This window comes from Salvelinus fontinalis, chromosome 30 (genome assembly GCF_029448725.1).
Source record: "Salvelinus fontinalis isolate EN_2023a chromosome 30, ASM2944872v1, whole genome shotgun sequence".
Taxonomy (NCBI): Eukaryota; Metazoa; Chordata; class Actinopteri; order Salmoniformes; family Salmonidae; genus Salvelinus; species Salvelinus fontinalis.
This window is the reverse complement of record NC_074694.1, coordinates 22,513,893-22,541,085: the sequence shown is the minus strand read 5'-3', so window position 1 is coordinate 22,541,085 and position 27,193 is coordinate 22,513,893. Positions and strand designations below refer to the sequence as shown.

The window sequence follows — 27,193 nt, the reverse complement described above, 5'->3', positions numbered from 1 at the left end:
TGTGGCTTTGTGTCAGACCTAAAGACCCAGAACACACACATACACATTTGTACTGGAGTGAATGAGAGGAAGGCTGGATGAGAGACAGTGAGGTGTGGAAGATTTACTACAGTGCCGTGGTATGATATGATGCAGATGGCCATCTAGTGGCCATCTGGTGATACGGTAGTAGACTATTGCAGTACTCTTTAGTTCACACATTCATTTTTATTTAACTAGGTAAGTCAGTTAAGAAGACATTCTAATTTACAATGACGGCCTACCAAAAGGCATAACACTGTACAGAAAGTCAATCAATATTTATTCAGCGCACAACCAATCATCTCTTAAATAATTATGAATAGATCCACCATTGAGCACAAAAACAACACTTGTTACAGAATATTTTACATAGAAATAACAAATCATGCCTGATAACATGATCCAATAAGACAGAAAAATAGAAGAACATTTAAAGGCTGTGGACATTGTGAACTGCAGTCAAGGGTGTGTGAAAGAATCAATGATTTGATGACAGGATCATGTAATCATTTCAAGGACATGAAGGGCAAGGCTCCTGCTTTTTTGGTTTACTGACGGTGTCCAAACTCGTGCCTTCATACATGACCTTGTTCTTGATGCCATCCTGGATCAACCTTTGCTGCATACGGAGCTGGGCATTGGTAATTCTACAGTAGAACCTGAGAACGCCAGCAGAAATAGACCATCAGTGTAAAGGGCTGGTTAATACATAAGGACCTGCATAAGGGTTTAGGCTGTATAGGGGTATATGCTTCATAGGGGTGTAGGCTGTATTGGCTGCATAGGGGTATAGGCTGCCTTGGGGTATAGGCTGCCTTGGGGTTGTAGTACTACACAAATAGATGAGAACATCTCATGAATATGCTGAATAAATATTCTAAAATGAGACAATAATAAAAAGTGGTCACCCCGCCTGTGTTTTGGTAAAAAGCTGAGGGATGGGCCTGGAGAAAAGTAACCACTCTCAAATTCACAGACAGCGCAATGGATGCAAGGACAGCAAAAGTATAGTTTTAACCATGTTTTGAGGGTATACAGTGTGTTTACATTGTTTTAGTCCAATGTTTGTAAACAATCTAATATTTCAAGAATCAGTGGGTCTATATCATTCATTTGTAAGTCCAAAAATGGATGTAGCAAATAAGGATTCTCACTTTTAATGGACATCAACTAGCCAACAAGTAGGCTAAGCTTATAAATCATCAACACGGACTTCAAAACCTACCATGATCCCAGTGTGGTAAGCATGAATCCTGCAAAACCTATGTCAAAGGACCGCTTCACTCGACCTGTGAATGACAAATTAAAGGCATGTGTAAGAAATGGAGAAATACTGTGAGAAGCCACAGAGGAAGAGGTGAAGGAGAGGATTTACTCTGCCCAAAATCTGTCCTCGTGAGACAAGCCCTTTTTTGTTTGGAGGTCTATGAGAGAGTGTTGAATTACATGAGGCTTATTTGATTGAAAATAAGTTTCATAATACCAGTCAAAAGTTGACACCTACTCATTCAAGGTTTTTTCTTTATTTTTACTATTTTCTACATTGTAGAATAATAGTGAAGACTTCAAAACTATGAAAGAACACATATAGAATCACGTAGTAACCAAAAAAAAGTGTTCAACAAATCAAAATATATTTTAGATTCTTCAAATAGCTCGATGACAGCTTTGCACACTCTTGGCATTTTACTCAACCAGCTTCACCTGGAATGCTTTTCCAACAGTTTTGAAGGAGTTTCCACATGTTGAGCATTTGGTTGGCTGCTTTTCCTTCATCTGCGGTCCAACTCATCCCATCTCAATTAGGTTGAGGTCGGGTGATTGTGGAGGCCAGGTCATCTGATGCAGCACTTAATCACTCTCCTTCTTGGTCAAATAGCCCTTACACAGCCTGGAGGTGTGTTGGGTCATTGTCCTGTTGAAAAACAAATGATAGTGGGACTAAGCGCAAACCAGATGGAATGGCGTATCGCTGCAGAATGCTGTGGTAGCCATGCTGGTTAAGTGTGCCTTGAATTCTAAATACATTTCAGACACTGTCACCAGCAAAGCATCCCCACACCATCAAACCTACATGCTTCATTGTGGGAACTACACATGCAGAGATCATCCGTTCCCCTACTCCGCGTCTCACAAAGACACAGGGGTTGGAACCAAAAATCTCAAATTTGGACTCATCAGTCCAAAGGACAGATTTCCACCAGTCTAATGTCCATTGCTCATGTTTCTTTGGCGCAAGGAAGTCGTCTTCTTATTGGCGTTCTTTAGTTGTGGTTTCTTTGCAGCAACTTGACCATGAAGGTCTGATTCACACAGTCTCCTCTGAACAGTTGATGTTGAGATGTGTCTGCCACTTGAACTCTGTGAAGCATTTATTTGGGCTGCAATCTGAGGTGCAGTTAACTCCAATGAACTTATCTTTTGCAGCAGAAGTAACTCTGGGTCTTCCATTCCTGTGGCGGTCCTCATGAGAGCCAGATTCATCATAGCGCTTGATGTTTTTTGCGACAGCACTTGAAGAGTGCAGTTCTTGACTGACGTTCATGTCTTAAAGTAATGATGGACTGTCGTTTCTCTCTGCTTATTTGAGTTGTTCTTGCCATAATATGGACTTGGTCTTTTACCAAATAGGGCTATCTTCTGTATACCCCCCCCCCCACCCCCCCTACATTGTCACAACACAACTGATTGGCTCAAACACATTAAACAGGAAAGAAATTCCACCAATTAACTTTTGACAAGGCACACCTGTTAATTGAAATGCATTCCAGGTGACTACCTCATGAAGCAGGTTGATAGAATGCCAAGAGTGTGCAAAGCTGTCATCAAGGCAAAGGGTGGCTACTTTGAAGAAACGCAGACATACAATTATTTTTTAATTGTTTAACACTTTTTTGGTTGCTACATGATTCCATATGTGTTATTTCATAGTTTTGATGTCTTTACTATTATTCTAAAATGTAGAAAATTGTTTTTTTTTTTTTTTATGAAAACCTTGAATGAGTAGGTGTGTACAAACTTTTGACTGGTACTGTATGTGGATGCACAAGGCAACTTCCATTGTTAGAGCAGTCACTCGGCTATCTTGTCAATATAATATATCATCTATGGAGAAACCTATGACAGAAGTAAAATAATATTCTTACTATGCTCATATTAATGGACAGTAGATTAGATTTCACCCAAACAAATCGCTCAAGACAGAGTTACATGTATCTGGCACGAGATTAGGTTATGGGTTCTGAGATTACACTCAAACAAATCATTGATGTATGCCAGTGAATCTGCAGGAAAAGCAAACTTACTTGTGGCCAAAAAGTGCAAAAGGCCAGCAGCCAGGGATCCCCCAGATCCATGTAGAAGAGCCTCTCTGGCACAAGGTGTATTTTGAACGTCCAGAATACCCAGCACCTTGAAACTCTAAATGGCATACGGTACATAAAACACATTATGGGAGATGAAACTACACAGAGAATAAGCAGAGAATTACTGAGATATATAAACCGTGATTAATTGTCTTGTATCACATGATATCACATTCATACTGTTAGCTAGCAGACAAGAAAGAGTGGTAACTAGCTAGTTCAAAATGTAATGAAGAAACACATAATCAGCTATAGCACACTACCGTTAGCTAGCTACCTACTTAAGCAAACTAGACAACTGCTGTAGCGACATCACCACCAATAATATTCTTGACCTTCAACAACTGAGTTGCTGCTAGCTAAGTTAGCATTGTCACAGACAATGTTTTCTGAATGACATTGTCTAGGACACTTACCTTATTTTTGTCACTCTCCTCTTCACCGGCCATTATGGCATTAGATTGACCCTGTTATGGTGAATTTACCTTCAGCATCGCCTGTACTTACTTTCGTAATCGCACTATACACTGAGCATGCGTACTAGCAGGTTCGTTAGAAATTAACCCACGAGTTCATAAAAGGAAACAGTGGTCAAAAGCTTTTGTGTTCCGGGAAGATTTTCTCCAAGTATTGCTGACACAGAATTATTTATTGAAAAATAAGCTATGCTTTCAAAAATGTATTTGACATATTGACAGTTTTTTTTATATGTCATAATTCTTTCAAACTGTTATAGCATGTTTTACCAAAATCTTGAGCAGTATCCAACAGTGGGCTATTCACAGAATAACTAAAATGACTACCCCAGTTGTACCAATGAACAAGTGTGTGATTAATAGGGTTAATCCTGTCAATGAAATTCTATCTCAACAAAATGTACTTGCTTGGACCTTGATAACATGTGCAGCATTAGCATCAAAACATGTCCTTCCGGTGTACAGCAGGGATCCAAATCTATGACAATTATGTCAATCTGACCCTATAAAGCCATCAACTCTTGAGGGATTAGGGTGTCTAATGAATTATTATTTTGATGCAATGTCATCGTCCACATGCAGAAGTCTAAACTGAGCAAAGTAGAGGTCAGGAGGAAGTCATTGTGTCAAAGTAATCCATTCTGTTACCAACATGGGATTCTATTCAAGGTTGTTGTGAAGGGGGAGAAATCATGAGCTGAGCATCCAACCCTGGATACTAGCCTCCTCCACTGTATAAATGCCCAAACACACTGCCCATCAGGACACAACTTTCTGCTGAACCCGTTGAGTCCTTCAGGTAAACCTATCTGTATTGATCAGACTTCTCTTACTGTTATATATAGTTATTTCAACAATTTGCAAATAATAAGCAATTTACACTGTACCATTTCTAATGCCAGAGAAAATCTTTTGTTTTCACTTACGCTCTCTTTCAGGATGTTAGGTCTTCATGTAGGCACCTTGATCTCCCTGTTCCTGTGCATTCTCCTGGAACCCATTGAGGGGTCTCTCATGCAGCCCTGTCAGCCCATCAACCAGACTGTGTCTCTGGAGAAGGAAGGCTGCCCAACGTGCTTAGTCATTCAAACCCCTATCTGCAGTGGCCACTGCGTCACCAAGGTACAATGTATACAGTGGCTTAGTATCATCTGAATGTACTATGCAGTGGTTAGTATTATCTTATTTAGCTAGGCCATAACTTCCTTAAATTGTCACTGTGTTCTTCATAATTGCGTATCAAATACTAGAAACAACCTTAATGCGTAAAAACAAAAGAAAACATTGATCTACATTTACCTTTCCTCCTGTGTATGTATTTACCAGGAGCCGGTTTTCAAGAGCCCATTTTCCACCGTGTACCAGCATGTGTGCACCTACCGGGACGTCCGCTATGAAACGATCCGCCTACCTGACTGTCCCCCTTGGGTGGACCCTCATGTCACCTACCCTGTGGCTCTGAGCTGTGACTGCAGCCTCTGTAACATGGACACTTCTGACTGTACCATCGAGAGCCTGCAGCCAGACTTCTGCATTACCCAAAGAGTACTAACGGATGGTGACATGTGGTGACATGTCAGCCAACATGCCTGCCTATGTAATGACATGTTATATTACACCCGCCCATGCTATGACATGTAGGTCCAATGTATGGGGAACTCAAACTGAACTAAAATTTCATAGGTACTACAGACATGGGCTTGTAGGTTGTATGTGAATGTACTTGTACTCATATTGGGATCTGAATAAACTGGCTCTAACTCTGACCACTTTCAGTGTCCTCTTTTTAGAGGGACTCCGGGAGAGAATGGGAACAAAAGAGGAGAAAGAGCAATCTCAAATATCCACATGATCAATTTATTGAAGGAAAGAAGTCCATATTTTTCTGAAAAGCGGCAATACAAGCCCAACAAAGATAGTGCAATGCAGAATAGGGCTGTGTACAATACAGTATGTTATGCATTGTATATTAAAAAGCAAGGCATGTAATCTTCACATTTTAACTACAACAATAAAAGTAAAGTAGGTTTATTTAAATTTTTTAACCTCCTTTTTCCTCCCCAATTTCGTGAAACATAACCCGCCAAACCGCACTCCTTAACACCCACCAGCTTAACCCGGAAGCCAGCTGCACCAATGTGTCGGAGGAAACACCGTTCACTGGCTCCCGAAGTCAGCGAGCAGGCGCCCGGGCCGCCACAAGGAGTCACTAGAGCGTGATGAGCCATGTAAATCCCCCCTGGCCAAACCCTCTCCTAGCCCGGACAATGCTGGGACAATTGTGTGCCGCCCCATGGGATACTCCAGGTCACGGCCGGTTATGACACAGCCTGGAGTCAAACCCGGGTCTGTAGTGACGCCTAAAGCAGACCACTGCGCCACTCGGGAGGCCCGTAAGGTATAATTTTAACAAAGAAAAGAACAAGGCCGCACACTGTTAAAGCTCTCAATTCACCGCTTTTTTGACAACATTTCAATCCAATAATTTTAAGGAGTTGATTGGAGTTATACATAGTGAATCATACAGATACAGTCCATTATCTTGGATCTGTCTTACCTGGAGCCTTCTACTCCACTATCCGTCATGGTCATAGTGTTTGTGACCTGACTCTGCTCCTGGTCACCCATGAACTTGTCGAAGCAGGGGAAGGCCAGAGTGTCCTTAGCTCCCTTTCTCATGAACACATAGAGTAGAGGATCCACAAGGGGGCTGAATCTCTCAAAGATTGTCCCAATCTCCACATTGTGTTGGCCTGTTACCCCTGATATCAGATATTGTATGATGAGGGGTAGGAACAGGACTGTGTAATTGCCCAGCACAAGGGCCAGGGTACCAATAATCCGTCTCTGTTCGACAGCTGGCACAGAGATGGAGACGGACAGAGCTTTCAACGTGCCCACAAGGAAGAATACAAGCAGTGGAAAGGGTATGAGGAGGTTAACTGCAAACAAAATAAGTGAAATCTCAAAATTCGGTGTGATGTAAAATATGGAGATTTGGATGAAAGGAAACACCCAGATAATAGAGGACACTATGAGCGAGAATTTGATGTTACGGCGAAAACGGTACCAGAGAGGAAATGCAATCATAAGATATCTCTCGAGAGCAACACATACCATGAAACCAATGCTTGCACTGATACCAAAGAATTCAATCAATTCTACTATAAATTGCCAGGTACCAGACAGTATGAATGGCCTCATGCAAATTTGAATGAGATCTGCAATAAGAAGGTTGATAACATAGACTGGAGCGATGTGATCAGCTCTGATCAGGAAGTACATGGCATAAATGGACAGACAGATCAGAGGAAAACCAATGGAGAATGTTGTCCACTGTACAATGGTTTCAATGAGGGTCCTATTTGATGCGATGTCGTCCGAAATATTGTTGAGGCTTGCTTCCATCCTTGATGGTGCTTGTTGTTGCAGGAACTAGTGAATGGCAGGGTTCTTCAGATTCCAAGTTCAAGGTCCTTAATATTTTCCTGCTGTGCCTACACTAAGAAAAAAAGTGAAATAGCTGGTGTTTTACTCTATAACATCTAAGATCCTGGTCATTATTCTTTAAAATAGGTCTAGTTTTGAGATGCATTATTATTCTAAATCTAAAAGCATTTCCCTTCAAAAGAAACAGGAACTATGCTCAATATAGTTCTACGTTCTGTGTATTCTTTGTAAAACTGAACATGTAATACAAAATGACCTGTCAAAGTGCAATGTCTATAGACATTAACATTCTTACATTGTGTAAATGTTAGGATACCTTAAACGTCTCTTTTTATGCAATTAACTAATCAATTGAGCCATTACTACATTTATGAATATCATATAATAGAAAAAAATAAGAAAAACTAAGTCATCACTGCGCATTTCAGTGTTTAACATGTGTAGCACAAGAAAAATTCAAATAGCCCTTTAGCAACCATGTGGAATCTACAGTATGGTCTTACCTGGAGGTTAATTTAGATGAATTGGCGTTTGTCTTGTAGCTCCTATCAAATCAACAAATTATCAGGAAGTGTAAATGCAAGTTAGAAACCTGCAAAAAATTGTCCAGTAATTATTATTATTTTTTAACGGCACAGATACTCACGGGGCACACCCAGTGACAATGCAGCATGTACGTCTGAGCCTTAAATACTGAGACAGGAAGTCCACCATTCCAGGATGTCAAAACTCATTGCACAATTTGTTGTACTACAGCATTTGTCAGTCTTTGATAGCTGATTTGCTAGGGAGATCATATGACATTATTAACAGTGGTTAAAAGATCCCGGACCTAATCCACTCCACACTAAGCTTCTACTTCACTGTATTTCAGAATGACAACAGGAATATTACATCTGACGTATAACATAATACACTTCATGGACACATCTTATAATATGCATACACCATTTTGGGTGAAGAAGCTGTTAGTTTTATATTCACAGACTTGATGTGCTGTAGTACAGGCAGCTACTTGAGAATAAAAAAACAAACTTACTAGTGATATTCCACCATACTTTTATAGGTCAGTCACAATGTCTAGGTCCATCAGACTTAAAACCAGTATGTTGAGACAATGATGAAACGTGAGAACAGTCCGCCGCCACACACAAATGCAACAAACTAAATATTGTGCAAATACTTCAGAGAAATGACTTCCTTGTCACTAATGTTGAAATTGTGGGCTCACATACAGTACCAGTCAAAAGTTTGGACACACCTACTCATTCATTTTGACTATTTTCTTCATTGTAGAATAATACGGATAACATCAAACCTATGATAGAACACATATAGAATCATGTACTAACCAAAAAAGAAAAAGAAGTGTGAAATAAATATTTTATATTTGAGATTCTTCAAAGTAGCCACCCTTTACCTTGATGACAACTTTGCACACTCTTGGCATTCTTTCAACCAGCTTCATGAGGTAGTCACCTGGAATCCATTTCATTTCATTAACAGGTGTGCCTTGTTAAAAGTTCATTTGTGGAATTTCTTTCCTTCTTAATGTGTTTGAGCCAATCAGTTGTGTTGTGACAAGGTAGGGGTGGTATACAGAAGATAGCCCTATTTGGTAAAATACCAAGATGTCAAGAACAGCTCAAATAAGCAGAGAAACGGCAGTCACCATTACTTTAACACGTGAAAGTCAGTCAATACGGAAAATTTCAAGAACTTTGACAATTTCTTCAAGTGCAGTCGCAAAAATCATCAAGCGCTTTGATGAAACTGGCTCTCATGAGGACCACCACAGGAAAGGAAGACCCAGAGTTACCTGTGCTGTAGAGGATAAGTTCATTAGAGTTATCAGCCTCAGAATTTGCAGCCCAAATAAATGCTTCAGTGTCAGGCCTTCATGGTCGAATTTCTGCAAAGAAACCACAACTGAAGGACACCAATAATAAGGAGAGTCCTGCTTGGGCCAATTAACACGAGCAATGGACATTAGACCGGTGGAAATCTGTCCTTCGGTCTGATGAGTCCAAATGTGAGATTTTTGGTTCTAAACGCCGTGTCTTTGTGAAACGCAGAGTAGGTGAACGGATGATCTCTGCATGTGTGGTTCCCACCGTGAAGCATGGAGGTGGTGTGATGGTTCCTATGCTGGTGACACTGTCTGATTTATTTTAAATTCATGGCCCTCTTAAATAGCATGGCTACCAGCGATACGCCTACAGCGATACGCCATCCTGTATAGTTTGTGCTTAGTGGGACTATCATTTGTTTTTCAACAGGACAATGATCCAACACATCTCCAGGCTGTGTAAAGGCTATTTGACCAAAGAGAGTGATGGAGTGCTGCATCAGATGACCTGGCTTCCACAATCACCCGACCTCAACACAGTTTGGAATGAGTTGGACCGCAGAGTGAAGGAAAAACAGCCAACAAGTGCTCAGCATATGTGGGAACTCCTTCAAGACTGTTGGAAAAGCATTCCAGGTGAAGCTGGTTGAGAGAATGCCAAGTGTGCAACACTGTCAAGGCAAAGGGTGGCTACTTTGAAGAATCTAAAATATATTTTGATGTTTAAAACTTTTTTGTTACTACATGATTCCATGTGTGTTATTTCATAGTTTTGATGTCGTCACTATTATTCTACAATATAGAAAACAAAAAAAGAAAAAGAAACCCCCTTGAATGAGTAGGTGTGTCCAAACTTTTGACTGGTACTGTAGTTCTTTGACAGGAAAGTTAATGAGTTCAACCACTCTTGAGTGTAGTTGGTTAGGATGACTGAGCTTCTTTAAGATTCATTGATATGTTCCAGGAATGTCTTTAAATGACATCAGTGTCTGTTAGGAGGAACTAGGCCCTGGCTTATAGACTGAGCAAAGTACAAAATGCAAATTGACTCTTTTCATTACCATCAGCATAGCTCAACTGGAACTTAGGGAAATGTGAGTCTGTATAGCTTCTGTGAAACCGCTTATCTAGCAGTTCTAGGAAGATAAGTGACCATGCTATTCAGCACCAATAAAACATGTATATAAAAAAGCCAAAAGCAAATCAATCCAATTCATAGCACGGACCTGGTACCAGACGCATCATCTACTGTGGGGATCATCCAGGTACAGTAATTTACGTTCACCCATCAACAGCAAGGTAAAACACACTGAGGAGGAACTCACAACGCTCTTTCCATGCGGTTCTCTCCAAAGCTACTTCAGGTAAGGTCATGGATTATCTCGGTCTATTTTTGGCAGGGGGAGGCAATACCAAAGGATCTAAATGCTATGGGGATGAATGGAATTCAGGAAACATTTTAAATATAAAATATCCATGAACACGAGACAGAAGTATATGAGTAGCCTTTAAGCAACAGTTAGACCATGGTCTTAATAAAGAAGACAAGTAGAGTGACATAGAAGTGATATTGGGAGAATGCCTATGTTCTGTTTGTAGCCTAGAATGTACTATAGGCTGTCACTGACAGACTAAACAAATGTGATATTTAAAATGTTGTACACATCCTCCTTCCAAAAGGTGTTTAATACATTCTTCCTGTTGCTGTCATTCTAGTGTGTGAAAGATGAGGACACGGTCACAAAATGACTATACCGGTAAATGCAACTAAACACCACAACAACATATCATAAACCACCTCAAATGACCAGAACCCCATGGATAAAGATATGAATATAGGGTCTGTTAACAACAACACAAACAACACCGACACTACTTTTGACCGTGTTGCTGAGGTCATTGGCTGGATAACCTTTGCCATTGGGCTACCTGCCATTGGATTGGCCCTTTACACAATGAAGAACCTGGTCAAGGGTCCCAACCCTGTTCCTGTCCATGTCATCAGCCTTCTTGTTTCAGACATTTTCAGTTTCATTGGAAGACCACAGGCTGCCACTGGGAGTATCCTATCGGCTGACACTGCTACCCTGATCTTCTATTTTGGCATCATATCCAACATTACTTTTATGGTTTGCATTGCACAAGAGCGACACCTGCTGGTGGCGTACCCCCAGTGCTACAGCTGCTGCAGCAAGCTTAAACAGTCCTCCATCATCTCTCTGGCTATGTGGGGAGCGCCCTCTGCTGTTCTGGCCCTCGCAGTGTTTAAATACTTGTTCTGGTTTGCAGTGGCCCTTCTCACTCCCTTCCCTTTTCTGTTGTTTTTCTTCCTCGACTCGTGGAGAGTGTTGCTATGTTTCAGGTCAACTTCTACAGCGGAGAAAAAAAGGTCTGTGGGTGTACTGGCGGCAATCCTGACCAATTATACCGTGCTGTTTCTTCCCTTCATTCTGAACATTCTGCTCGAGTCGTTGAAGGAGGAAGTATGCTACTTAGGGCTGATTGCCAATCTGTTGCTGTATCTGAGTCCTCTAGTGGACCCGTTCCTCTACATCTTCATGACTAAGGGCCCCAGAGAGGTAGTGGAGTCCTTACTTTGCTGTAAAAATAATCTGAGCAGGCAGCCAGAGGAGACACAGACTGTGGTTACTCTGTCAGAGACGGTCACTGAGACCCGCCTTTAACACTGACTATAAATCAATTCAAATTCAGAATTCCTCAATTCTGTCAATAATCGTCCTCTCCTGTTACAATGGTGCTTAGGAATAATTTTTAAATGGTTGTTTGACTTTGATAGATCAATCCTCATTATTCAATAAACTGATGCTACAGAGAGCACTGTTCATGGAGATATTTTTCATTTAAACTCCACAGAGCAATGTGTTCACTACTCCACTAGGGGTCATCACACCTCAGCGGTGTAACAGAAACAGGACTTCCAGAGGAAAAGGCCATCACGACAGATATATCTGCAGTGTGTCACTCACGTCACCACCACAGAGTAGATCTAGGGGACTTGGTCCTTTGGTGCCTTGGCTGGTGAAAACATGTCAACACAGAGATCTGAATGAGAACAGTTGACACTGCCAGCAACCGATCAAGGACCTGGTGGTCTGACAATCTAAGCTACCTCATTCCAAATGGAAAATTCTGGCCAACAGGATTGCGTATCTAGCGTCAAAAAGGCACAGTGAGTAAATATTAAGAATTACATTTAGTAGTTAGCTCTATGGCTTTTGAGTTATGAAGGACAGCTCACTTTTCCAGAACTTCTACATTTGAAAAAGTTCCATGAAAATCCCCATTGAGGTAGCACATCCTGAGCAGGTTGGTCAGTTTCACAGAACATTTATCATCTTGAGAGAAAATACAGTAAGCTTGAATCTAGTTTTTTTTTGGAGTCATGAATGGTGGGAAATCTACAGTGTCTCTTTGCTAACATTAATCAGTCTGGAGCCTTCATATACTGTGGGAAAATATCCTGTTTGGGCAACAACTGCTACTTCAACAGGAAAACTCATGTTAATACAAGTTGAGTGTTGTTCAATAGCCATAGGTACGTGCCAAGTACAATCCCAAACAATGGAGGCCAATCAGATTTCCATCACAGAGATGTTATAGCAGTCAAGTGCAACAGCAGCAGCCCAGATGGAGGAAGAGGGAGTCCGCATACAAATAGGCTGACTCCCTCCTGGCTATTTGAAATGTAATTAAGCTATACTGACATCAGCACCATGCTCAGTAGGGAGAATACCTTTAGTTTATAACTCATTAAAACAACAATCTACGTCATATATTTTTCTTTAATAACTTTAAAATGGGATACAAATCTTTTCAGTTACACAGAAGACTCTAAAAACAGTGGAAAACATCTAAAGTAAGTTAGTTATTCTAGGTTAAGAAGGAGTACGCTGCTTTACAAAGAGAAACAGGTCAACTATAGAGAAACAGTGCAGAGCTCAACGAGCAGGTACAGTAAAAATCTTCAGGCACAGCTGCCACGGGGGTAGACATCAGCTGTGTGTGTTGTAAGAAAAGTGTGGAGGAGTTTGGCCCAGGTGGTAGCTTCTCGGTAATCGTAAAACACACTCAAAACATACACACACAAACAGATTGTAAACAAAAGAGGATTAAAAATTCTATATAGAGTGATGACTAAAGTGTCAGAAAAGCAAAAGAAGCAAAACATATAAAATATTTTTTTGAGTCCTGAGTATATAAAATAAAGGCCAATAAAATGAAGAAATGACAAAACATGATCTGAAAGTTGTTTTTCTATATGTAAAACAACAGTACTCTGAGCCTGTAGCCATTACCTCAAGTCTGCCTGTCAAGTCAGTGTAGGCGGGGCTTCAATGCAGCTGGTGGATGGCAAGTCTCATCAGGAGCGCAGTAGGCAGGGACGGTGGGTAGGGGGTGGGTTGGGTTTGGGGTAGTGTCTATTGGCAGAGTGGTGTACAGTACAGTAAGCCTGTCCATGTGGGGGGGCCCTGCCGGAGCCTGTCACTGAAGGCGATGGTGGACCCTGAGACTAGTCCTATCGGCGTGGCTGATGTCGGGGAACTCTGGGCAGCCTGGAGGGAGAAGAAGAGGAGAGGGAGGGGGAAGGCATGGAGCTCATGGAGGCCAGAGAGGCGGAGGCGTCCTCTGCCTCCTCCAGCTCCCCCTGGAGCTCTTGGCTGACGCTAGACTGCAGGGCGGCCGGGGTCAGCCACTCCTTGGGAAGGCAGCTCTGCAGGAAGGGCACACAGGAGCTGAAGTAGGCCAGCCGGTTCACCCAGCGTGGGATCTCCCTGCCACACAGGATCTGATGGACAGACAGGAAGAGTGCAGAGTAGAACAGTGAGACATGCACCACTGATACTAGAGTGCTAGGCCTTACTGGAAATGGATCTGATGACACTGTAGCGGTAAGGCACTTGGCCCTGCTAAGCAGGATAGAGCTAATGGTCCTTGAGGTATTAGAATGAACTGCACTAGACTGTATTCAATTGGAACCTTATTCATCTGATGGACTGGATGCTATTTCAATGTGAAAATAGTGCGTCTGTATCGTCTTGCTAAGTGCGGACTTCATTACAATGTAATGACTTCATTAATGGACACTAGCCAGGACCTTTCCTTTTATCACCCCAGTGAATGGAAGAGTTTACTTCTGTTCGAGACTCTGACAAAGACATCTATGTTGAATTGTTATCTGTCCCCTATCACTTCTCTAACACCTATGACATTCTTAGAATTTCTCACATCAGAATAAAAATATATTTCCTGTGAAAATAGTGCAACCATAAAACCAATCTTTTCAAACCTTGTGGTCCAAAGCGAACACCAAACAACTGACCCAGTAAATGCAGAGAAACACAAATGGCCCTTTCTTTCAAAGCGGTATTAGCTGTAGATTTTATCTTTAGTCCTCCTGACATCAAATTGAATTATTCCATTTTGGAAAAACCCAGTCTTGGATGGGAAAAGCCTCTGGCTGTGAAAAACTAGCCAAGTGTGATAACAGCAGCAGCACTGAGGCAGAGAAGAGAAGGAGGATAATCATTCCCACTGCCTCATTCTGGAGGCCCTGGCCTGATGGGATGGAGCTATAAAATAGCCTTAATGACACAAACAAGCCTGCTATGATGGGCTTCAATTGTGCATGGGTTAACATCCTTGTGAGCAGTGACATTCATGTTCTCAAATGCACAATGTGATTGTTAGTCTTTGCCTACATTTCACATGAAAAGGCAAGACATGGCTCATGAGGCTTGATGTAGGCTACCAATGACAGACAAACATACGTCTATATAGGCTTCCCATGAGAACTAGGCCACTAATCAGTGGACTGATTCTCCACGGTTGAGTAATCCGTTTCAGTGGGAATGCTGTGTTCTCCCATACAGTATCTTCATTTCTGCAAAATATCACCTAAAATAGACCACATAGAGAAAAAGACAATTACAGGCTGCCGTTCTGGATGTAGGATTTCAGTACAGGAACCTTACAGGTCTGAAATAAAGATGGGGATAGAGATGGGGATCTAGAGATGGGGATCTGTGGTGGACTTTGCAGAGCTAATCCCATTCCAAGTTCTCTCTCACAGATTCCTTCACTGCGGAGCAAACGTGCATAATCCCAGGAGCAAATCAGGCTGGCAGAAAATGAAACTGTCAAACAGATACTTCCCACACAACAAGGAAGGGAGAGAAGCGCTGCATGCCTGAGGCAGACCGGGGGAGGACATTCCCATTCTATTCCTGAACAATTCTATCATCCAATAGGGAGAGGACTCTACAACAAGTGTACATATCTAGGCTATGCATAGGGGGGGGGGGGGGAGATCATAAATGACTAGAAACAACACTCTGACTCAGTCTACACAATATAGCCATACATTGTCATACTAGACGTGTGTGGTTGTAGAAGTGTTAACAAGACAATGAGGTAAATGAGTGTTTCTACACTTCAGGGGGAGGAGGAAGAGGAGCTGGTTTCACTGTAAATATGTTCTTATCCAGAGTGTCATCAGGCCCACTGCCTTTGCCTTTCAAATGCAGAGACATCATCAGTGTCAGAGACATCATCAGTGTCAGAGACATCATCAGTGTCAGAGACATCATCAGTGTCAGAGACATCATCAGTGTCAGAGACATCATCAGTGTCAGAGACATCATCAGTGTCAGAGACATCATCAGTGTCAGAGACATCATCAGTGTCAGAGACATCATCAGTGTCAGAGACATCATCAGTGTCAGAGACATCATCAGTGTCATAGACATCATCAGTGTCATAGACATCATCAGTGTCATAGACATCATCAGTGTCATAGACATCATCAGTGTCATAGACATCATCAGTGTCATAGACATCATCAGTGTCAGAGACATCATCAGTGTCAGAGACATCATCAGTGTCAGAGACATCATCAGTGTCATAGACATCATCAGTGTCAGAGACATCATCAGTGTCATAGACATCATCAGTGTCATAGACATCATCAGTGTCATAGACATCATCAGTGTCAGAGACATCATCAGTGTCATAGACATCATCAGTGTCAGAGACATCATCAGTGTCATAGACATCATCAGTGTCAGACATCAACATTAAAACATACAGTCAATAATACAGTAGAAAAAAAAGAAAACATTTAACTTTGCAAGGAATTCTATTCAGTCACATTGTAAAATAGAGCAGAGCAAATGTTATGGTAAACTTAATTTCTCTTCCAAGGAGGATGTTACTTTAGTAAGCATGAGGCCAAAGCCCAGAGAAGGGAAGAGGCCCCGTCTCCAGGAGTAACCTTGTAGCGGTATTAATTAAGAACCTATGCATTGTGTGAGCATGCATGTGTGTGAGAATGGGTGTGTCTGTAGGTGTTTGCTAGTAGGTGTGTGTGTTGTATTTGCATATGTAGGTGTATGAGTCAGGAGGAGTTTCTGTCAATGGTGTATGACAGGCCTGGCAGCTGGGGCAGTGTGTCTGGGCTTGTAGCAGAGCTCTCTAATCCCTGTCTGCCACACAGATGCTGGGTGTAATCATACTCATTATTCACCCGCTCCACCAATCTGCTCTAACACTGTACTTATAAACTCATATTGCTTGGCTTCTACTCAATGCACTGAACTAACACAGGTTGAGATATTTGTCGTCTGTCCCGTGGGAGGTGAGGTATTCTCCTTCTCTGCTCTTTGTGAGACTGTGCTAGGCTGGACCTAGCACCTGGCAGGTTCAACATCAGGGAAAAGTGGCACTACATCCAGGCACCCTGACCTAGAATGTTCTAGCCCAGCCCTGGTGACAAGAGGAGAGCTGGGGGGGGGGGGGGGGGGAATGCTTGTCTTATGTGGACCACTGTGACGCACCCTAAACAACACAGGGATATAGGCCTATGTCTTTCCTTAAGGAGAGCTTGGGCATAAATAATATATGTACGTGATTGGGTGAGAGAGGGAGCGAGAGAGAGTTGGTATGTTCAGAGTGTACCTTACCTCCGACAGGGCTGAAGAGAAGTGGTTACAGTTCTTGTGCATGAGGTGGTAGGCATTTCCCTTGTACTCTTTCCCCAGCTCCTCCATGATGCGCTCCACATCCTCCTCTGTGAAGTCTGTGCTGCCCAGAACAATGGCCTCTCTGACGCCAGGAACAGGATCCACACAGAGAGAGAAGGTCACTTCTAAGCACATTTTTTCATCATACAAGAAAAGGTCTTACATTTTACCATGAGAAATTATAATTCCTACCTATTGTGAGTATTCAAGATTTTTTGCCGAGCTCAAGGGCAGTTTTGCGGATGTAAAATGTTGCCTAATACTTAATCTACCCTTTTTCATCTTTTAGATAAAAAATGCTACTGTATGCATGGAATCTACACAACAGACCGGCCCATCTGCACAATGACTACACAGGCAGAGTTCACTTCAATTATAGATGAAGCTCTTCATCTTCACAGAAGTGACTCAGCCTAACCAAAATGAGCCGTGGGGGAGAAGTGGACCACAGTGTTAGCCACTATAGTATCTTCGGAGCATTGCTGTACTAAGACAGGAGCAGCCTCATCACTCAACAACCACCATAATCTGAAGATCAGAATCCCCTTCATTCACCAAGGACATTTACACTCTCTGAATTGTACTTGGTGATATGGTGCTGCTCGTGAAGGACAACATTTAGAGACAGAATACAGACAGGAGTTTACATAGTTCACATACATTATATACAAATAAGTAAGTGGACATAGAGCTATATAGATAAAGGTAAGTTAAGGAAAAGAGACCTGGAAATGCATGCTGGAGGAATTAGGTGAGAGGGCATGACAATAGTAAGGCAACCCCTGGAAATTATTCTATAGTAGATACTGCAAGTTTTTTTAAAAAGTAGAATGCCAAAACAATTGCGTCATTCAACCAACATTACTGTGGTGTTTATAGTCTCTCCCAGTAGTATCCTCCTATTGCTGATACACAAACACACAAAGTTTACTTAGAACATGTTCTACTCATTGGCATCAGTAGCAGAGACACTCCAGTGCCATGGGGCTGCTTAACTGTCATATGTGCAACCAGGGGGGAAAGAGGGGGGGGGGGGGACTCTAGACCTTCACTCCACACACAGTGATGCATACAAAGCTCTGCCGCCCTCCATTTAGCAAATCTGACCAAAATTCTATCCTCCTGATACCTGCTTACAAACAAAACCTAACGCAGGAAGTACCAGTGACACGCTCAATACAGAAGTGGTCAGATGACCCGGATGCTACACTACAGGACTGTTTTGCTAGCACAGACTGGAATATGTTCCGTGATTCATCCAATGGCATTGAGGAGTATACCACCTCAGTCATTGGCTTTATCAATAAGTGCATCGACGATATCGTCCCCACAGTGACCGTACAGTGGTTCCTCATTTAAAAGTTGCGTCATACTGCGGTGCATTCTGTGGCACGTTATTTAATTGTCAGCCATTTTTTTCTGTTAATGCAAGTTAGTATTAGTTTGACCACCAGAGGGCAACTTTGAGAAGCATTCGATAGTCTTCCATATTGGCATTACCAGAGACGGGGAGGGCACGCGGGACACCGGGGTTCAATTCCCCGACGGAGAGGAAGGAGTAGGCTGTCCTTGTCAATAGGAATGTGTTAACTGATTCCATATGTGTTATTTCATAGTTTTGATGTCTTCACTATTATTCTACAATGTTGAAAATAGTAAAAATTAAGAAAAATCCTGGAATGAGTAGGTGTGTACAAATATGGCGCTGTACAACGTGACGGGCGGGAGTAGGCTACAGCATAAGTCGATTGGAGGATTCTAAATTAATATCTAAGAGGCATAACATTTCCAAACCCAAATTGTAGTGTAACAGATCTTTCAGTTGAGCATACTAGCTCTTTGCCTTCTCTACTATTCTACCATAAGTTGATGCTGTTGCTACTGTATGCAACTTCTTGCTAGCTAGTTAGCATAACAAATCACTAGTTAGACATTTTTTGACTTTGGGTGTGTTCTTCAATTCAATCTGGAGTGCCTGCGCTCATAAATTCAGAGTATTGTCAGATTGTAAGTTTGTAAATTCAGACCGTTTCGCTCTCGGAGCGCACACTAGACGTACGGGCCGAGGAATAGGGTTGAATTTAGCGTTCTATAATAGTGAAGACATCAAAACTATGAAATAACACATATGGAATCAGTTAAGAACACATTCTTATTACAACGGCAGTCAAGTACACAAGCTAACGTTGGCTAGCTTGCTAGCTACTTCCAGACACAAATGAGTCCACTAACCATTTTACTCGCCCTAGCAGAGCTGGTTAGGCAGTTTCCGTGTTAACCAGAGCGTTGGTGACTGCTGGAAACAATTTAATTGCGCTTTTTTGCCGAGGTTTACTGGCACCGGCCATATTCAACGGGTGTTGAGCGCTCGTAAATGCATTATTCTGCACTCTGGTACACTCAGAGAGTGCTCTGAAGTCGGTATAGATAGGAGCAAATTTCCGAAAGCACCCGAATGGCCATTGACAACGCACAACGACTATACCGTTTAACCACGCTAAGAATGACGGGAATAATCAAGTCAATAAACGTTGGGTAGTTAGCCTATAGTTAATATACTGGCAAGTCTGTTGTATAATTACTAACGTTAGGTAGCTAGCTAACATACCGGTACATACTGCTGTAATGATATGCTATGTGGTTCATAAGGACTGCGTAGCTAACAAATTGTCAGCCAACATAACGTGTAAGGTAACTTATTTGAAAAGTCATTACTTTATTACATTGAGTAGCAAGCTATCCCTTGGTCGTTAGGGCAAATCTGGTCTGTGATAGGTGGGGTTCACACCTAGCTCGGCTATTAGACTATTCTTTAGTAAAAGTTTGAATAGTCCATTGTTCAGCTATTAGCTCCCCTTCCCAACAAATTGTTGTTACTCCCATCTCGTGCCTCGCCCTCTTCCACGTGTCATTCTGCGCCTGAGTGGCTCGCTTGTGAGCGTGCTGGCAGGATATGGCAGCACCTTCAGGTGTGCGTCAAGAATTTTGCAGAGCAAGGTTGTATGAAGGTCTGGTTATTCACAGGCAAATTGTTATATGCTATGGAGGTACATTTGTGTCTTTTTGTCGAGAGCAAAACTTTTGTCAATAACTGTTCTGAAAGCAATTTTTTTCCAATTCAAAGGAAGTCATAGTGGACACCTACAAAGGACTGTGAGATGATGGCATCTCAGGTAACCAGCACTGGGAATTCTTCCGTCCAACTTTCACATAGCTCCTACGATTCAGTGTCGGTTCATAACATTCTACTATATTAAATACATACCGTAGAATGATAAATCATGCAATTATTATTCTCAAGCTAACCAAAAGCATTTAGCTATGAACGCCTGTTCTCGCCGTTTTCAGTTGAATTAACTTTCTTTCATGGCAACTCATAAGCAGGCCATGTCCTATTTGTTTCATAGTCGATATATAATCATATTTCATGACAGTGTAACGGTTAGATTTTTTTACTGAAGGATGAAAGAACACAATATGTCTGTCAGGGAATGCTATTCTGATATGTCAGAAGAAGAGTTCGACCAGAAAGTCAGGGCCATGAAGGCAAGGATTTCCAATGCGGGCTTTAGAATGGTCAAAGGAAGTCTCAGAGCAATGGGCCATCGTGTACAATGGCAAAGAGTTAGGGTGTCTTAGCAGCGTGTAGATGATGCTGGTATCATTGCCAGAATGATCCAGCTTCTTTGCATTGCTCGGCAAAAAAAAAACTCTGTTCCTGTTCCCCTGTCTCTCGTCCACATTGATACAAATCATAAATTGATAAGGTACTAAGATGTATAATGTCACCAAATCTAAGAAGTTAAATTAACTTTTTTATTCTTACTTATTCATAGACACATTTTCAATGATGTATGAACTTGGAGTTGTAATACATACAGTTGAAGTCAGAAGTTTACATACACCTTAGCCAAATACATTTCAACTCAGTTTTTAACAATTCCTGACATTTAATCCAAGTAAAAATCCCCTGTTTTAGGTCAGTTATGATCATCACTTTATTTTAAGAATGCGAAATGTCAGAATAATAGTAGAGAGAATGATTTATTTCAGCTTTTATTTCTTTCATCACATTCCCAGAGGGTCCGAAGTTTACATACACTCAATTAGTATTTGGTGGCATTGCCTTTAAATTGTCTAATTTGGGTCAAATGTTTCAGATAGCCTTCCACAAGCTTTCCCCAATAAGTTGGGTGAATTTTGGCCCATTCCTCCTGACAGAGCTGGCGTAACTGAGTCATGTTTGTAGGCCCTCCTTGCTCGCACACGCTTTTTCAGTTCTGCCCACAAATTTGCTATGGGATTGAGGTCAGGGCTTTGTGATGGCCACTCCAATACCTTGACTTTGTTGTCCTTAAACCATTTTGCCACAGATTTGGAAGTATGCTTGGGGTCATTGTCCATTTGGAAGACCCATTTGCGACCAACCTCTAACTTCATGACTGATGTCTTGAGATGTTTCTACTTTTATAAACTCGGACAAAACAGAGATGCTTGTTCTAGGTCCCAAGAAACAAAGAGATCTTCTGTTGAATCTAACAATTAATATTGATGGTTGTACAGTCGTCTCAAATAAAACTGAAGGACCTCGGCGTTACTCTGGACCCTGATCTCTCTTTTGACGAACATATCAAGACTGTTTCAAGGACAGCTTTTTTCCATCTACGTAACATTGCAAAAATCTGAAACTTTGTCCAAAAATGCAGAAAAATTTATCCACGCTTTTGTTACTTCTAGGTTAGACTACTGCAATGTCTACTTTCCGGCTAAAGCACTAAATAAACTTCAGATAGTGCTAAATACGGCTGCTAGAATCCTGACTAGAACCGATAGGGGCCAGTATTTTCACGTCCGGATGAAAAGCGTGCCCAGAGTAAACTGTCTGCTACTCAGGCTCAGATGCTAGGATATGCATATTATTAGTAGATTTGGATAGAAAACACTCAGAAGTTTCTAAAACTGTCTGAAAGATGTCTGTGAGTATTACAGAACTCATATAGCAGGCAAAAACCAGAGACAAATTCCCACCAGGAAGTGGGAAATCTGAGGTTTTAGTTTTTCAACTCTTTGCTTATCCAAGATACAGTGGAAATGAGGTCATGTTGCACTTCCTTGTTTGATGCTTCTACTGTGAAGTGGGGGCAAATGAGAGGGGATTGAGTAAGGTCTGCCATGAGCTGAACATAAGCTGACCATGCGCGTTCACGTGAGAACGAGCTTTGTTCAATCGCATTTCTGAAGACAAAGGAATTCTCCGGTTGGAACATTATTGAAGATTTGTTAAAAACATCCTAAAGATTGATTCTATACCTAGTTTGACATGTTTCTACGGACTTGAATATGACTTTTCGTCTGAACTTTTGCCTGGACCTGCCCGCGCGTCGTGAGTTTAGATTGTGTACTGAACACGGAGGAATTTGCACATAAATGATGGACATTATCGAACAAAACAAACATTTATTGTGGAACTGGGATTCCTGGGAGTGCATTCTGATGAAGATCAAAGGTAAGTGAATATTTATAATGCTATTTCTGACTTCAACATGGCGGATATGTCGTCTGAGCGCCGTACTCAGATTATTGCATGGTTTGCTTTTTACGTAAAGCTTTTCTGAAATCTGACACAGCGGTTGCATTAAGGAGAAATGGATCTAAAATTCAATGTATAACATGTGTATTTTCATCAACATTTATGATGACTATTTCTGTAAATTAATGTGGCTCTCTGCAAAATCACAGGATGTTTTGGAATTACTGTACATAACGAGCCAATGTAAACTCAGATTTTTGGTTATAAATATGAACTTTACCGAACAAAACATACATGTATTGTGTAACATGAAGTCCTATGAGTGTCATCTGATGAAGATCAAAGGTTAGTGATTAATTCGATCTATATTTCTGCTTTTTGTCACTTCTCTTTGGCTGGAAAAATGGCTGTTATTCTGTGAATAGGCACTCACCTAACTTAATCGTTTGGTTTGCTTTTGTCGTAAAGCCTATTTGAAATCGGACACTGTGGCTGAATTTACAACAAGTGTATCTTTAAAATGGTGTAAAATACATGCATGTTTGAGGAATTTTAATTATGGGATTTCTGTTGTTTTGAATTTGGCGCCCTGCAGTTTCACTGGCTGTTGAAGAGGTGGGACGCTACCGTCTCACGTACCCTAGAGAGGTTAATAAAATAAAAAAAGATGTCAGCTGTTAATTTACAGATTTACACCACATAAACACTCAGCCATTTTTCATTGGACTATCTGTTGCTACCAAGTCATGATTTCCCTGCAATAACCAAGTGGTGAGACATAACCCTCTATATTTAAATGTTTCAGGTTTACTCCGATAGTGGTTATGGAATGCATGTGATGCAGACACCTCAGAGCCACACACAACTTGCATTTCTATAACCTCGGACCCACCTCAGTGTTCACTATTCAAGGAAGACCACAGGGCCACAGAGATTAGCCCCCCCCCCCCCCCCCCCCCCCCCCCCAAACAAAACCCTCACTCTCTGTAAGAGTGGAACACTAATGGAGAGATGTTTGGAGTGCTGTGACATGTCAGTACAACAACTTACTGCAGTTTGGAGGAAGGATACCTTGACCTGTCGAATTCTATCCACCTCTTCTGTGTGGGACATGTGTTCCTACCTTGTCTGCGGGCAAATCTGCAGCATTTTCAGAGAGTTGGAATAATCACCGTTTACACCTCAACAGCTGTGGCATATCGGAATGCTCCAAACACCTGTGCACATTTGTTTTTGCCTTAGCACTACACAGCCGATTCAAATGATCAAGTCATCATCAAGCTTCAAGTGGTATTTATGTCTAATAACGACATCTCCTATTGTTTGTCCTCATGTGTCTGTTTTTCACCATAAAGTACTCTGTAACCACTTAGTGTGGATACCAGGTGAGACCACACACAATAACAGTCCCCCCCCCCTTCACTTCATCCCCTTCTCCCTAAATCCTCTAGGTTATATCAGCTGTGTTGGTAAACCCTTCCCGCATCTGAACTGGCTGATACAGAGGGCACAGCATGATCATAGGTAGGAGGTCACTTGTTCGGGTCAACAGGAAGTATTATTAAAGAGATGCTTTACATTGAAATACAGTGATGTAGTAGTCCCAGAGTTAATGATCCAAGGTCAGTTTTGCATTTCACCTCCTGATGATTATGATGACTGACCGTGTTAGAATAAAAAAAAAGGCTTAATCATGCTCTCTATCCATCTGTCTCTTGTCTGCAGGTATGTTTTGATATGAGAGAGAAAGCCAGTCCCGTCATTGCCACTTCACCCACTCTTAAGATAACCAGCCTTGGGCCCCCAGTTGGCCCGAAGGTTAGGAGACACCGCTAGAGACACTAATCTGAAAACAAGGCTCCCTAAATTCTAATCAGCACATCGAATGTGCGACCCGGGCTGGGAAAATTCTGGATCATTGCTACTCTAACTTCCACGACGCATACAAAGCCATCCCTCGCCCTCCATAAAGGCAAATCTGACCACGACTCCATTTTGTTGCTCCCAGCCTATAGACAGAAACTAAAACAGGAAACACCCGTGCTCAGGTCTGTTCAACGCTGGTCCGACCAATTTGATTCCACACTTCAAGATTGCTTCGATCACGTGGACTGGGATATGTTCCGGATAGCGTCAAACAACAACATTGATGCATACGCTGATTCGGTGAGCGAGTTTATTAGCAAGTGCATCGATGATGTTGTTCCAACAGCGACTATTAAAACCTTCCCCCATCAGAAACCGTGGATTGATGGCAGCAGTCGCGCAAACCACTGCTTTTAATCAGGGCAAGGCGACCGGAAACATGACTGAATATAAAAAAATGTGTAGTTATTCCCTCTGCAAGGTAATCAAACAAGCTCAGCGTCAGTATAGACAAAACAGAATCGCATTTCAATGGCTCAGACACAAGAGGAAGTGGCAGGGTCTACAGTCAATCACGGATTACAAAAAGAAAACCAGCCCCGTCGCGGACCCAGATGTCCTGCTCCCAGACAAACTAAACAACTTCTTCGCTCGCTTTGAGGACAATACAGTGCCACCGACACAGCCCGCAACCAAAACCTGAGGGCTCTCCTTCACCGCAGCCAAGGTGAGTAAAACATTTAAACGTGTTAACCCTCGCAATGCCTGCCGGCCCAGATGACATCCCCAGCTGCGTCCTGAGAGCATGCACAGACCAGCTAGCTGGTGTGTTTACGGACTTATTCAATCAATCCCTATCCCAGTCTGCTGTTCCCACATGCTTCAAGAGGGCCACCATTGTTCCTGTTCCCAAGAAAGCTAAGGTAACTGAGCTAAACGACTATCGCCCTGTAGCACTCACTTCCGTCATCATGAAGTGCTTTGAGAGACTAGTCAAGGATCATATCACCTCCACCCTACCTGACACCCTAGACCCACTCCAATTTGCTTACCACCCCAATAGGTCCACAGACGACGCAATCACAATCACACTGCCCTAACACATCTGGACAAGAGGAATACAGCTCAGCATTTAACACCACAGTACCCTCCAAACTCATCATTAAGCTCGAGACCCAGGGTCTCGACCCCGCCCTGTGCAACTCGGTCCTGGACTTCCTGACGGGCCACCCCCCAGGTGGCGAGGGTAGGGAACAACATCTCCAGCCCGCTGTTCCGCAACACTGGGGCCCCACAAGGGTGCGTTCTCAGTCCTCTCCTATACTCCCTGTTCACCCATGACTGCGTGGCCATGCACGCCTCCAACTCAATCATCAAGTTTGCAGACGACACTAAAATGGTAGGCTTGATGACCAACAACGACAAGACGGCCTACAGGGAGGAGGTGAGGGCCCTCAGAGAGTGATGTCAGGAAAACAACCCCACACTCAACATCAACAAAACAGAAGGAGATGATCGTGGACTTCAGGAAACAGCAGAGGGAGCACCCCCTATCCACATCGACGGGACAGTAGTGGAGAAGGTGGAAAGTTTTAAGTTCCTCGGCGTACACATCATGGACAAACTGAAATGGTCCACCCACACAGACAGCGTGGTGAAGAAGGCGCAACAGCGCCACTCCAACCTCAGGAGGCTGAAGAAATTTGGCTTGGCACCAAAAACGCTCAAACTTTTAGAGATGCACAATCGAGAGCATCCTGTCGGGCTGTATCAGTGCCTGGTAAGGCAACTGCTCCGCCCACAACCGCAAGGCTCTCCAGAGGGTAGTGAGGTCTGCACATAGCATCACCGGGGGCAAACTACCTGCCCTCCAAGACACCTACACCACCCGATGTCACAGGAAGGCCAAAAAGATAATCAAGGACAACAACTACCTGAGCCACTGCCTGTTCACCACGCTATCATCCAGAAGAGGTCAGTACAGGTTAGAGGTCAACCGATTATAATTTTTCAAAGCCGATACCGATTATTGGAAGACCAAAAAAAGCAGATGCCGATTAAATGTATCATTTTTTATATACACTGCTCAAAAAAATAAAAGGAACACTTAAACAACACAATGTAACTCCAAGTCAATCACACTTCTGTGAAATCAAACTGTCCACTTAGGAAGCAACACTGATTGACAATAAATTTCACATGTTGTTGTGCAAATGGAATAGACAAAAGGTGGAAATTATAGGCAATTAGCAAGACACCCCCCCCAAAAAAGGAGTGATTCTGCAGGTGGTGACCACAGACCACTTCTCAGTTCCTATGCTTCCTGGCTGATGTTTTGGTCACTTTTGAATGCTGGCGGTGCTATCACTCTAGTGGTAGCATGAGACGGAGTCTACAACCCACACAAGTGGCTCAGGTAGTGCAGTTCATCCAGGATGGCACATCAATGCAGGCTGTGGCAAAAAGGTTTGCTGTGTCTGTCAGCGTAGTGTCCAGAGCATGGAGGCGCTACCAGGAGACAGGCCAGTACATCAGGAGACGTGGAGGAGGCCGTAGGAGGGCAACAACCCAGCAGCAGGACCGCTTCCTCCGCCTTT

General features: G+C 42.4%; 4 protein-coding genes across 4 annotated transcripts in view; 1 reads left to right on the top strand and 3 right to left on the bottom strand.

The window, feature by feature from the left end:
• Nucleotides 1-187: 187 nt before the first annotated feature.
• LOC129828818 (cytochrome c oxidase assembly protein COX20, mitochondrial) lies at nucleotides 188-3,958 on the bottom strand. Its single transcript, XM_055890046.1, has 4 exons — nucleotides 3,803-3,958; nucleotides 3,327-3,441; nucleotides 1,247-1,310; nucleotides 188-680 (listed from the first exon to the last, which is right to left on the bottom strand). The coding sequence occupies exons 1-4, from the start codon at nucleotides 3,833-3,835 to the stop codon at nucleotides 533-535; spliced, it is 360 nt and encodes a 119-aa protein (XP_055746021.1). The 5' UTR covers nucleotides 3,836-3,958; the 3' UTR covers nucleotides 188-532.
• Nucleotides 3,959-4,729: 771 nt separating this feature from the next.
• On the top strand, nucleotides 4,730-5,607 carry lhb (luteinizing hormone subunit beta). Its single transcript, XM_055890045.1, has 2 exons — nucleotides 4,730-4,984; nucleotides 5,189-5,607. The coding sequence occupies exons 1-2, from the start codon at nucleotides 4,802-4,804 to the stop codon at nucleotides 5,432-5,434; spliced, it is 429 nt and encodes a 142-aa protein (XP_055746020.1). The 5' UTR covers nucleotides 4,730-4,801; the 3' UTR covers nucleotides 5,435-5,607.
• A 91-nt stretch (nucleotides 5,608-5,698) lies between these two features.
• On the bottom strand, nucleotides 5,699-12,856 carry si:ch211-132e22.4 (ovarian cancer G-protein coupled receptor 1). Its single transcript, XM_055890043.1, has 2 exons — nucleotides 7,816-12,856; nucleotides 5,699-7,364 (listed from the first exon to the last, which is right to left on the bottom strand). Exon 2 carries the CDS (start codon nucleotides 7,268-7,270, stop codon nucleotides 6,416-6,418), a length of 855 nt encoding a protein of 284 aa, XP_055746018.1. The 5' UTR covers nucleotides 7,271-7,364; nucleotides 7,816-12,856; the 3' UTR covers nucleotides 5,699-6,415.
• Nucleotides 12,857-12,946: 90 nt separating this feature from the next.
• Nucleotides 12,947-27,193, bottom strand: part of desi2 (desumoylating isopeptidase 2) — a 54,682-nt gene continuing 40,435 nt past the window's right edge. The window contains exons 4-5 of the mRNA XM_055890044.1: nucleotides 17,141-17,282; nucleotides 12,947-13,968 (exon numbers count right to left, since the gene is read on the bottom strand). Of these exons, the coding sequence (XP_055746019.1) occupies nucleotides 13,699-13,968; nucleotides 17,141-17,282 (412 nt within the window). The 3' untranslated portion in view covers nucleotides 12,947-13,698. The remainder of the gene's footprint in view (nucleotides 13,969-17,140; nucleotides 17,283-27,193) is intronic.

Coding starts and splice junctions, on each gene's coding strand:
- LOC129828818 (XM_055890046.1), bottom strand. CDS start 3,835: ATGGCCGGTGAAGAGGAGAGTGACAAAAATAAG. Junction 3,442..3,802: donor AGGAGAGTGACAAAAATAAG/GTAAGTGTCCTA, acceptor TATGCCATTTAG/AGTTTCAAGGTGCTGGGTAT. Junction 1,311..3,326: donor TTTGCACTTTTTGGCCACAA/GTAAGTTTGCTT, acceptor TGTCATTCACAG/GTCGAGTGAAGCGGTCCTTT.
- lhb (XM_055890045.1), top strand. CDS start 4,802: ATGTTAGGTCTTCATGTAGGCACCTTGATCTCCCTGTTCCTGTGCATT. Junction 4,985..5,188: donor GTGGCCACTGCGTCACCAAG/GTACAATGTATA, acceptor TGTATTTACCAG/GAGCCGGTTTTCAAGAGCCC.
- si:ch211-132e22.4 (XM_055890043.1), bottom strand. CDS start 7,270: ATGGAAGCAAGCCTCAACAATATTTCGGACGACATCGCATCAAATAGG.